Below are 13,008 nucleotides of genomic sequence, written 5' to 3' on the forward strand. Positions count from 1 at the left end.
TCTAGGTGGACCATCAGGTCTCAAAGACCATGGTTGGTTGGTTGGTCGGTTCAAACATTAATTCTATTCTCTAATGCCAGTGATTTTATTCTAGAGTATGAAGACTTCTTTTGACAACCAATTTACTCCTCCATGGAGCACAACACATGCAGATCTTCCCTTCTTTGTGAAGGCAAGTAGGCAGATCCTTGTGTTCATTTCTTTCCCTTGAGCACTGCCCAGCAGCGCAGGTTTATATCAGTACACCTTTGTTTTGAAACACTCACCAATTTTCAAACCAAGGCATTTAGTTGCCTAACACCCACTGCTGGGTGGAAATACACGGCTAAGTTCTACAAACAGGTTTGAAACTCACATTGGTTATTAGTCAGCTCTTGCTGCTGAGTGAAAAGGTTGGAGCACAAAGGCCAAAAACAAGGTATAGAGGACCTACAAAAAAAGTAGCTTTTCCTTCTGAATGCATTTCCCAGTGACAAAACAGCTGACTTTTAAGAGAATACAGACTGAAGGGAGAACATTCTCCCAATTTTTAAGACCTCAATTTAATACAAAATCTAATAAGAGCTTAGCTCTTACTGGTTTCAACAAAAGGTAAGCAAGTGAATGTTTTTAGGAGTCTAGCCTTATTTTGTGAGGTTTTACAACATTATTTCAGAATCCTCCATCAGACTCGGTAATACTTAGGAGGCGAGGAAGAGAGACAACAGCGGGAAAGATACAACATGTTACTAACATTAAAGGTTTTGTGTCTAAACCACCTTTCCAGCCCTGCACACCTTTGTGGATTTCACTCTAATTTTTAAAATAGATTACTTAATAACAGGATGTTACAGATATAATGAAAACTAAGCCTTTGCTTTTGTGTAATTTGAGAATCAAGATGCTTCTAAAAATCAGGATTCATTTACCGATTACCCTGCTGCTGTGCCCACTGTATCAAACAACATATGCACACAGACGCATGAGCCAACATACCCAGGACACCACTCTTCCATTGAAGCAAGGTAGCTTTGCATTGTCGTCTGAGATCTCCTCCTTTACCACCCTGGAAAAAAAAAAAAAAAAAACAACAATAGGAAGAAAATCAAGAGTTTGGAATTACATCAGATCAGAAGGGACAGTGGTTTTCTTAAATGGTCCAGGAAAAATACAAATTTTTACTAAAATGTTGGTATCAGCAAGTCTTCTATGTTTAAAGAACACGTGACTATTAGAACAAAGGAAGCAAGTAAAAATAAAGGGACAGGCAACCATCCCAAACTGCCAGGCACAAAAGTAATTACAAGCACTCTTCCCTCTTCGGAGTCTTCTACCTCACAACAATTTTTAACAGATCTGATGCCGATTAAAATCCCACTGTGCTGTGCAGTCTCTGCGTCAGAGATCACAGATCACAAGTTAAAGCCACTCTGTCAGCAAAGAAAGGACTGTTACCTCCATTTCCTACACTGGATTTGGAGCCAAACCAGCACCTTTGCTGTGCGGCTGTGGCTTTGCGTTCCCTCCCCCAGCCCTTGCCTTCTTAAATAGATGTAATACCAACATCCCCTTCAGCCAGGGGCCATTCTGAAGGCTTCTCAATAAAAAGCTTAATCCAGAACTCAAACCTTTATAATTAAGGAGAATAACATCAGCAATTTGTTTTATTAGCATATGGGGTTTCATAAGGTTTTCAACATGGGCCATGTTATCTATCCCAACAGTTTGGCCTGGTTATCTCCAGTAAGGAGACACAGATGAAGTGCAGGGCAGTGAGCTGCCCATTTGGTTTCTCTGATTAAGGGTAAGAATAACATCACTCTTCAGAGCAGGAGCCCACAGAGCCACCACTACACAAGACTCCCTTCTCATACTCTCACTCCCACAATAGGACATGAATCACTTCTGCCTAGAAAGCAGACCTTAAGGACAAGCTTCCTTTCAAGCCTTTTTTTTTAAAAAAAAAAATCTGCAAATTGGAGCAAACTCTAAATGCAGCATCTGGCAGACGCAAGGCAGCCCCAGGCAGGGCAGCACAGAGAATCCCACACTGTACCACACACCCCGTCCAGCAATTATTGAAACCTGAAGCCCTGCACAAACATCTCTTCAGATGCTACTGCTGCTTTCCTTGTAGCAAGATTCTTGTGGATTCTTCTACTCCTACAAGCAAGGGCTCAAGCAGGGCTGAAACACAAGCATTCAAATGCAGGACTTGTCAAATTCCCGTATGACAGCCGAGACCAGCAGAGTCCTTCTGCTAAGCCCTGGGAGTCACTGGTCCAAGAAAAGGTTTCACGGTTCTGAAGAGCGAGGGATACTCCCAAAGGTGGCTGCCCAGGTTAGGGAGAAGGACCTGGGGTTTTTGTTGGGGTTTAGGTTTTTTTTTTTAATATACAGCTTGAAGGAACTGAGCTAATAGAAAGTCATTCAGCTACAAAAACACTATGTTTGCTCTAAAGAGAAGGCTTTACTACTACATGTTGATGTGAATACTCAAGATGTTCTTTTTCTTACCTAAGGGCTCCAACCAAAATTGGGAACCTTTTGAACAAGGTACTGTACAAACACACAGGGAAGCTCTCCAGAGTGGGGACTGTCTAAATACGGGTAGAGAGGAGAGTCAGCAGTGTGCTTACACCAAGTCAAACAGTACATTTGTAGCAGAAATAGATTTCTGGCCTCAAGTCCCTACACAGTGCAATGGGGACAATTTGGTTTTGACAATCTCTAAGCTTTAAAAAAGCCAAACCTGAAGTCTAGTCAAACTCAATAAAAATTTGTGGTTCCACAACCACATTTTCCTTTATTTATGTTTTTGCTTTTCTTGTTGCTGTGTAAAAAAAACCACAATAGCCACAAAGCAACTGACTATGCATGAAACTGTCATATTATGAGGGGGGAAAAAATTGGTTAGTAAGGAGAAGAGAGGAGAGGAGAGCAAATGGATAAAGAGTTTCTTTCCATCTTGCTTTTGGAAAATTAGGAATAAATAATACCACCACTAATACCTCCATTTGCACATTTTCATCTATTTAATGTATCTGTCCTCCCTTCACCTTCTGGCATCAGGAAACAGATCGTATGATTTCATTATTGGTTTTAGTCACTTATACCTAGACTCTAAGGAGACAATTAAGAGTAAACTCCATTGAAATCAAGAGATACTCAGTGCTTTAAGAACCTTTGACAATTCAATGAAGCTCTCAGACCTGTCACTCTGGAGCTGCAAACTCTGTGTGCAGCCAGAGGAGTTCAACATTTGCATGGATCTCCAGCCCCAATGGACTGACTCGAATTCAGACATTACCTTTTGTGTTTCACAGAGTCCTGGAGAGAACGCTCACTCAGCAAAGATGCAGCTGCAGGATCAGCAAATAAAGATGCTGCAATCATTTTATCTTGGCAGCTGCATGTACCTGCCCACCACCACCCCCCAGAAGGAAACACCACTCACTGCACCCCAGAAATCATACGCAGAAGTTCTGCACCGAGCTCTAAGATTTAGGCAAAAGTCAAGCACTAAAACCATAGTGATTGTGAGGTTCTCTCCAGAGAAAAGGCTTGGGGGTCTTTCTAAAGCTGAGCCATAGAGTGGCAGTCAGGATATCCCTGCAATACTGCCCAGACTGGTTCAGCTGATGGAAACAAGCACACTGAAGTCACCACTTACAAACCGACGCACTCTATCACAGCATTAGCCTTCTGCTGCAGCTAAAGGGAACAACTTCCAGATCTGTTGCAACTTGAACGACTAAATATAGCCTTGAGCTATGAGGCAAGAGAATGACAGACTGTAATTCCCAGCTTGCTTTGGGTAGCAATCAACAGTGCCAAGAACATCAAAGACAGCAGCAGCCACTAATTTCAAATATCAGTGTTTTACAAATCATTATTTGTAGTAAAGAGGCAGCTCCTTCCAGTTCTCAGGAAGGGGAAGCAATGGAGAGACGGCAAGAAAGGCGTATGAATGGTTGCAGCCATATCCTTCAGTCTGAGGACAACTTTATATTCAAGAAGACATCTTGTGCTCTACAAGAACTTAGAAGCATGGGCAGAGGGAAACCCATGCCATTGCTTTTGGAACACACATGGTCCATTAGGAACTAATATACACCCCATAGTGCCCTGCTGGGTTCCAGCCGTGCACGGTTCTCCTTTGCAAAGGCGAGGGAGGGGAGACTCTGCCAGCACACCAACAATTTAGCTAGAGATTTTTCTTCAATATTCAGAGACTTGTAACATTTTCCTCTTCACTGTACTCCAGAAAAATCTTGGTGCCCAAGGTATTAGATCCTTTAGTTCATCCTTCAAATGCATCTACCAGGTAAAGGAAGGTAAAAGAAGAGCACAGGGGAACAACTCACCCAAGGTCACACAGCGTATCAGTGACAGATCATGAAAAAGCCCCCATGCTCTTGAATACCCCCAAGCACCTGATCTGCATTGTCAGCGAGCTCCCCACGATCGCATCTCGCATCAATACAGTCACTTACAAAGAGTATGTGCAAAAAAGGGCGTGGATGCGCGGGGAAGGGGAGGAGGGAACAGTTCTCAGAAGCTCACATCCTCTGCTTTATTTGACTTAGAGGAGATTTAAGTACTAATTACTAAATGAAACAATCACTGCTGGTAACAGCCCCTCCTTCTTCTCGCTTCCTGGAATTGTGTCTGGATCCTCTGACTTTGCTACCACCCTACTCCACACAAACAGGTATTTGTGCATTCACCAAAACCAGCCTCGTTCGCTCTCTCGTACCTCACGTGTTTCTGTCACACGTTTATACTCCTGGTTTCCTCCCAGTATCCTGACTTCTTGCTTCCCTACAAAGAGGATTTATGCTGAAGACCAAGGATTGTTGAGGCTTCCCTCACTCTCATTCCTCTGCTAAGCTGTTTGCTGCCTCAGAGTATCTGCTGACTCCGTATTAAGGACACCAAGTGAGCCCCACAAACCCCGAATGACTCTCTGATTCAGAAGCATTTAGGCAATTGGATATTAAACACCAGGTTTGATAGTGTTGCATACACTTGCGTTTTGATTGCATCACGCAGGCCTCAGAGAGACTTAATCTCCAGAATTAGATAGATGATTTTTTCTTTCTACTCAGAAAAATGAGGTTAACAAGGGAATTCTCCTTTCTTTGATTCCCCCAGTTGCAGGCCCAATCCTCCAAGGCCACATATACGGGAAATGCAGGGTTGAGACAGCAGCGTGGCCCCTACACACTCATTCTAGGTTAATGTGCACCGTGCCACAAAGTGCGCGCCCTAATATACTTCAGCACCAGATTAATCCCGTCTTGTCACTGCAATCATAATTAAGTCTTTTCTTAACTTTTTCTTATTGTCCTTTACTCATGGGAGAAGCGGGAGAGAAGCTTCATTCATTGCTTTTTATAACTTGCTTGGAGATCCTTAGAGAGAAGGCGAAGTAATTAAGCCATTTGTTCTATACATATCTTCAATGACTCCCATCATCACAAAGGCAGGTAAGAGATTATTCAGATGTTAGTTTTGATTCATAGAATCATGTAGGTTGGAAGAGAAATCCAGGGGTCAGCTGTCCAATCTCCTGCTCACAACGGGTTTAGGTTGCTCAGGGCCGTGTCCAGTTAAGTTTTGAGTATCTCCAAGGATGGAGGTTCCACAACGTCTTTGGGCAACTTCATTCTACTTATGAAGCAGCAGTTTTCCAAAAAACCTGTTTAAATTAGTAAGACTTTAAGTTATCCTAAATCCCCATCTGCAATGAGTTAATACCAAGGGCAGCTATTCACAAGATTCTACTAACTGCTTCGGCAAATTCCAAGCTCACTCAAAAGCAACTTTTGCTTTGGAAGCTCCCAACTTCTAATGTGGTTTGATAGATATTTGCACGTTGGACTAGCAGTCAGAACTGCAGTAGAAGTATTACACTGCACTGATGCTAGGTAGCTGCTTCGCAGAAACTCTCCTGACTTCACCAGCCATAAAAAAAAATATTTGTAAAGCTCTTCAGGAAGAAGCACTTTCTGAAGAAGATCCCGACTTGTCAAGCTACCCCCTGCATCTTGCCAGGCAACACCAGGCCAAAGTTCCATGCAGAATATAAACAGATCAGACTGGTTACTACAATACAAAAGGCAAATGACAGAGGACAGCCATCTTCAGGAAAACCTCAGTCAAATAAAGACATGCAGTTCTTTTAAGGACAGTCTGAATTGCAGAATGCGTAGAGCAAACCCAGCAGCAAACAGCTGACACGCACAGAAAGAAAAAAAACCTCTCACCCTTCAGATCACATGACAAATTGCAACTACTCAACTGGAATCCACGGCTGCAGTTCTAAAAATAGTCTTTATGAAGCTGATCAACATTTCAGTTTGAATCTTTAATGCAGAATTAAAACTTTAGGCTTTTTGTAGCTGAGGTCACAACACAGAGAGCCTTTAGCCACCCTTCCAACTCAGAGAAATGACTGACAATAAAGCTACCAACTGAATTTACAGGTGAGGCTTGGCTAGGATATGATGTTTATTCTGGAAATAAGAAAGAGGGGAGGAGAAGAGAAATCTTTTTGCCGAGCAGCTGAACACCATAACGCAGCGCAGCATAGAAGGGCTCTGCTCCACACAAAAGCTCTGCAGCCTTCTGTGATGCATGAAAGCCTTAGATCTTGCCTGCACCCCGCTGAGCTGTGAGCAGGAATCTGTGTTGCAGCATTCCCAGGCAGGCCTACGGTGCTTCTCTACGGAAGGCTCATGCCTATCTCTCCTCAAAATACCCCAGAGCCAGAGTACAACCAGCATTCTCCTTTTTAGGTTGTTATTCATCAACACCACTGACAAAGGCTTTGCCTCTCCTTGTATGCACTTTTGTATGTCAACTCCCACATAAACCTGTCAAAAATGAATATGAACACGCTACCCACAACGATGATATAAATGACACACCCAACAGTGGAACAAAACCCTCTTCAAAACAAGGTATCTAGCTTCAATCTATCTGGCTTCTCCTAACAAAACAGCTCAGTAGTAGCTCTGCGTGACCTGCAAAGGCTCGGCTACACAAGCTCAACGTCCCTTCTGTATAAAGCCATTGACTGAAGTCAGCTCTTGTGATGCGCTCCCCAGCTCAAGGTTAACCTCCTGTCCTTCCACCACGCACACGAGCTCCTTCTTACAGCTTCTATAGAAATTGTAGCAAGGAACTCTGTGCAATGGGTGGTAGGGAAGTCACCTCTTCCTGCACAGGCAACAAATGTATTAAGAAACACTCTCTATTTCTTCATTTATGTCATTAGCTGCTACTCTCTGTCTCACGTTATTCTTAACACTTTTCAAAATCTAAACACAGCCTCAGTGATTCTGTCTGCAATTAACAGTTACTGCATTCCTATGTTTATACACCAGTTATCCTCTGCCACATCTGATCTTCATCACCACGCCACCTTTACTCCTGGAGGCACATCCAGCAGTTTGCCATGCCAGCCTTCTAGAACAGTACGGGTAATTTATCATCTTTCAGGAGAACTGCAGGACACTGGAAAAGTTTTGGCACTTGGGTCCTATACCAGACACAGACCTAAGCTGACGCGCATGAATGAAGTAAGAACTACTGCATTCCCTACGAGAGAATCGGCCTGAATCTGCCTTTCACTTCAAACATAAAGCTTCACTTTTTATAGCAATGAGTTGGGACTCAAGGACAACTAAATTTGTGTAGGCTCCAAGCTGGCACCAACCCACTGTATGACCTTGACAAGGCTATTTGGCCCATTACAGTCCCTCTTGCTACAAGAAAATTACGGGAACTTCATGTTTAAAAGTTCCTTGACGACTATTTAAGATAGACATTTGAGCAGCAGAAAGCCTCATTCCTTGGTTAGAGAAGTCCAGAGTCCTGCTTAAGCAAGATCCCTGGACATGAATCCATAAAGAACAACGGGAGCATGTGAGGGAGGGAGGAAAGCAGAGATCACTTGCGTTACAGCTGCCTCGACTGCGAACAGAGGAATTTTGATCTACAGCACTCCAGTTTAGCCATCTGCATCACACTCAGAGCACTTTCAAAGGCCTATCCCTCGTTACCAAGTGCAACAGTCTGACACAGTGACTCATACTAAAAGGTTCCATGTGTTTTGAACCAACTGGTACTTGGGCTCCCAGCCCAGATCTGTCTCATCCTTCCATTTCAGTCAAGTGCAGCACAGCCCGGCTTGTGCTAGGCCACAGACCCTCGCCAGAACTTCTGCCCATTATCTCAAAAGGGCCTCCAAGTACAGTGCACTTTGTAGCATCTGTGAGGAACAGCTTCCAATTAAGTATTTTAAAATATTTATGACTGAGTGTTAAAAAGCAATGGCATATAGGTAATACGATTTCCTTCCCTACTCCTTAATTAACAGTATTTCAGTGGTTGTGCAGATGCTCAAGGTGTGAAAATCCCACTAAAATACAGGCATTTATGGCATTATAAGTTGATATCTACAGAAATTAGTCTATTTTGATTTTAGCAGTGATAGCCCCAATTGCACATAGTGCTATCCTCCGCTAACCTAGCAGAAAAAAGGTTACTTTTAATCATGTGCACAGAGGAGCCAAGCAAATGGTTGACTTTTGGAGTCCTAAGACCTCACCATTTGTTTTCACCAATGCCATCTACTCCCTTGGAAAGGGTTTGGAATAGAACTGGCCAAACTATCCATAACAAGCAAAGCATTTTGGCCACACTGACAGTCTTCTGTCTTTGCTATTATTCCCCTTTTTCCTCTACCCCCCATGCTATTTAGTAAATTATTTATGTGACTATATTACAATCTCACGGATGTTGATGGATCTATTCTTGCAACTGTCCCAAGGGACAAACATATCATCATCTTTGCCGTAAAGACAAGGAAGTCACAATACGAAGGGACAGGTCAGCATAATTATGACCTGAACCCAGATTTCCAAGTCCCAGTCCAATGTCTTAGTTACAAAACAATAAATATTAACAAACCCCCATAAAATTAAACAGTTCTTCAAAACAACCTAGGAAAAACACTGTAAAAGAGAGGCTACTGCCAGCAGCAAGTTGGCTGTGCAATGCCCATTTGAAACAGCTGGCTCGGATTTTGCTTTCCCCAGGGTGCAATTATCTTCAGAACTCCAGAGCAGGACACTCAAAATAGCACTTAAGAGATGACATTCACACAAAGTCAAGGCAGAGACGTAGCCTGTTGAAAATCTAAGCCTCTGCAGGCTGAAGTCAGGTCATGACCTGGCACACTGAGAGCTACATACCAATTCATCGAGACGTTGGGGTTTCTAATACAGCCCAAGTGCCGTTCTCCAAGCCAGTTCTGAAGCTGGGAATTGAAAGGCAAGGTTCGTGATGAGTTTAGCTGATCATCACCAGCTCTCAGCCCCACCGATGAACAGCAAGAGAAGCTGCACAATTTATAAGGTTATTGGCCACTCCACCCACCATATACTACCAAGAAAATCTCTATTTTTGTGCAAAGGGAACACTGATTTTGGCAATAAGCCTCCCTCAGCACAAACTGACTCTTTTAGTACGTCCTTTTAGCTCTGCTTCCAGTCCTTTCGAAGTTACTTGGGAAGCATTAAGAGCTCCGTGAATGCCCAAGATTTCACATCATCCTTAAGGATGTTTTGGGATCACATAACTTTAATTCATCAACATGCAAAAAGTATCACTTTGCAGCCACTGTTCTTGGACCTCCAGCCAGAAGTATGGATGCCTCAGATGAAGCCTGAAATTCATCTGCTCGATATCGAAATGGACAAAGCAGCATTTCAAGGCACTAAATCCACGTTAGTTTTAACACAGCTCGCTCAAGCAGTGACAAGAGCAGTAATGTAGTTACACAGACTTCATCACAGTCCACGGATTACACTGGGGACTCCGGTGCTTCCTCTGGCTGCCAGACCACACTTAAGTCCACGCTGCCACAAATTATTCCAAGGGCTTCCCAAACTATCAGGATTCAAATTAAGACAGGTACGCTCTTTCCTATCACACCCCCAAAGTGGCACGCTGTTTCGTTTCCCTAACAGTCAAGCAGTCAAGACAAGAACCAATTCTTATTCCTCTGTGAAATGTTCCTTTTGGGCTCTCTTAAAAATACCTCATTATAATAATAAAGCTAGGCCAAAAAATAGCCACAAGTGTTAATCAATATAATTTACAGACAGGTTAGAATAATTGCTAACAAAGAGATGAATGACAACCTAGTTACATGAGAAAAAACCATATTATCCAGCCATGGCTACAGTACTCCAAGACTCTGGATACTTGGGAGAGAAAAGAAGCTATTCATAAATTTATTCAGTATGGTCCCTATGCAGAAACCTCAAACACTTCTTATAGATAATATCTGTCTCCCCCTAGGTTATTTGTCTAGACATATTTTAATTAAATGGTATAATTCCGGTCACTGATGTGGTGGAAATTATTTAGGTTATTTTAATACGGTCTTTTGGTCTCCACTACTCCAGCTTCCAGAAGCACAATCACAACCCATGACAAGTCAGCCGTGTGTTGTAATGAACGCGATAGCGCCTGTCGCCTCCAGACCTGTATAAAACACCAGCCCAAAGGTGGAGACTACCACCTCTGTTCACCTTCAAAGCACATGCAAAACGTCAACTCTCCCACTGAATTACACAGAAAACCCTAAAGGACCACGTATCCTTGGGTTTTGTGGGAAGCCACCGGAAGCCTTCACTAGCCAGGTCTTTGTACAAGCTTAAAAAGTGCCCTGCATCAAACAGAGAGACCAATTTAATGCACAATTCCCAGAATCTCCATCGAGTCTCAAAGGCGACCCAGGAGGGGCAGAACATGAATCCATTTCACAGCTGCTTCAGCCATTCAACACACAGCCTGGACAGTCTCTGTGGACAAAGTATTCTGGAGCCCAGATCACGAGATAAAGTTGTCCCTGTCTACATCCCTTCAAAGTTTAGTCTCCCATGAGGAACAACATGCTGTTGGTGTAGGGGAAGCACAGATACAGCCCTCTAACATCTCCCTGGGATAGCAACACGGCAAGACTAACTTCTAACATAATGAAAAGCTGGGTTCAGACCTCTTACATTCAGACCTTGTAATAAATTCCACCCACACTTCAACTTCAAGGTATAACTGGACCTACAAGTTTGTTTAGGCATTGAAAAAGAGATCTCCAGCTCGTCACAAACTCCCAAGTCAGATATAAATTAAGAAACAGGTAGTCTTTGGACACATGCCCATATGGGATGGTGATCACTCTTGAAAGATTTTCACCATGATAAGCCAAAAATATTTGTTTTCACCATGAGAAAGGTGTTCCAGTGGAGAACTGAAACAAGTTCTTGATAACAAGCACAACCACCCAGCCCCACGTTCATGTTTAGTCATGAGTTTGCTATTCCAAGCTACACTATAATGTATTTACAAAAATATCTACTATTTCATTTAGAAAAATAGCAAGGAGCGATAGCACAAATTGCACAGACTGATGTGTTCACCATTCTGGTAAAACCAAATTAAGAGACCAAAAGCAGCGGCAGTGAAAAGAGCCCACAATGCTGTATTTCACAACCTCCCCAGGTGCATCACAGGCTTTCCCATCAAATCACCACGTCCTCATTCCTCATGAACACAGCAAGAAGCATTTGCCAACAGCTCTTAAGGCCATCCATTTAAGGAAAATAAATGGAGCTTTTTACCTGCCTAGCTCTGCCTGTTTGGTTCCCCAGCTCCCACTCTTTTAAGAGTCATTTCAGCAACCTAAAAGGCTGCTCAGTTCAGATAAAAGGTGTTCAGATTTGATGCATCACACGGAGAGAACTGAAGCTTTTCCATATGCAAAGGGAGAGCAAGCAAAATGCAAACCCTTCATTCCAAACCTGCCCAAGCCCAAGTACATTTGACTCCTAAATGAGTATTTGTAGGTTTAAGTACAGAATCCAACAGAACCCTCTGCCTTAATTTACCAGTGTATCAGTGTGGAATAGAGCGGGGAAACACAGGGCTCAATTGTTGCTGCACAGGACAGCGTGGCTGAACAGCTCCAACTCAACCAATCCACACCAGAACCCCTGAACAGCTTCTTGAGCTTCCCAAATCCTATTTTTGCAGGAGGATACCGATAGCATCTCTCAAGAGTAAAAATCCACTTTGTCATTTCCTAATTCTGATTTCATTGAGACATATATCCTGCTGTTTGGCAGAGCCAGATAAGAAGAGACCCAATCCCAGTGGTTTTGTAATCTGTCCATTCTTCTATTACAGCTGCGTTCCTGTCTTTACTCATTTTCTGTCAGAGCCTCGGGAAGACCAGCAGCTCTGTAACTGCAGCAGTTGCCAATGGTTATCCAACCAACCAGAGGCTGATTTCTTAATTAGTGATCCCTGGAGTCTAAAGAGAGAAAAAGAAGCTATTAAAAGGAGTCAGAATGGATGAGAAGGTGGGGGAAGGAGGGGGCGGCGGGGATGGGAATTAAACTTTGAAACATAAACTAGTTGTTTAAATTTGCCCAAAGACATGCCGAGTACCTTATCCACAGGCAAAGGTCTAGCTGTTGCTTTTAAAACCAGTATCCAATAAGCCACCAAAAATCCTTTTAAAAGCCAGTCTGTCTGGTGGGGAAATCAGAAATACACATTAAGCAACTCCCTCTTTTACAGAATCTTAGAAGAGGGCTAACAGTTTAAGACACCTTGGCAGTATGTCAGTGATAACTTAACACGGACATCACCTTCTGACCATGTCCTGAGTCACTATTTTCAAAAGGAAATCTGTCCCTAAGAAAACACTGCAACAAAAGGAGGTACTGTCAGGTTCTCAAAACGCATAGTTACTTTTCTCTGCCCTGGCAGACCCTGTTCTCCAGTAGCACTGTGCCTCCACCCCGACACACACAGCTTCTTTTGATAACACAGGTTTAATAAAGGTTCAGCTTTTGTGTACTGCCTCCACAGAACACTTTTCAGAATGCTATCTGACATCTGCACTTACAGCCTAACACTCAGGAGAATGAATCCTATTAGGAAAGG

General features: G+C 43.0%; 1 protein-coding gene across 2 annotated transcripts in view; it reads right to left on the minus strand.

The window, feature by feature from the left end:
- DVL1 (dishevelled segment polarity protein 1) overlaps positions 1-13,008 on the minus strand; it is a 61,652-nt gene that overhangs the window by 32,833 nt on the left and 15,811 nt on the right. For both annotated transcript variants that reach the window (XM_068414349.1, XM_068414348.1), the window contains exon 2: positions 976-1,045. In XM_068414349.1, the coding sequence (XP_068270450.1) occupies positions 976-1,045 (70 nt within the window). The remainder of the gene's footprint in view (positions 1-975; positions 1,046-13,008) is intronic.

The sequence above is a fragment of the Nyctibius grandis genome, chromosome 17 (genome assembly GCF_013368605.1).
Source record: "Nyctibius grandis isolate bNycGra1 chromosome 17, bNycGra1.pri, whole genome shotgun sequence".
Classification (NCBI taxonomy): Eukaryota; Metazoa; Chordata; class Aves; order Nyctibiiformes; family Nyctibiidae; genus Nyctibius; species Nyctibius grandis.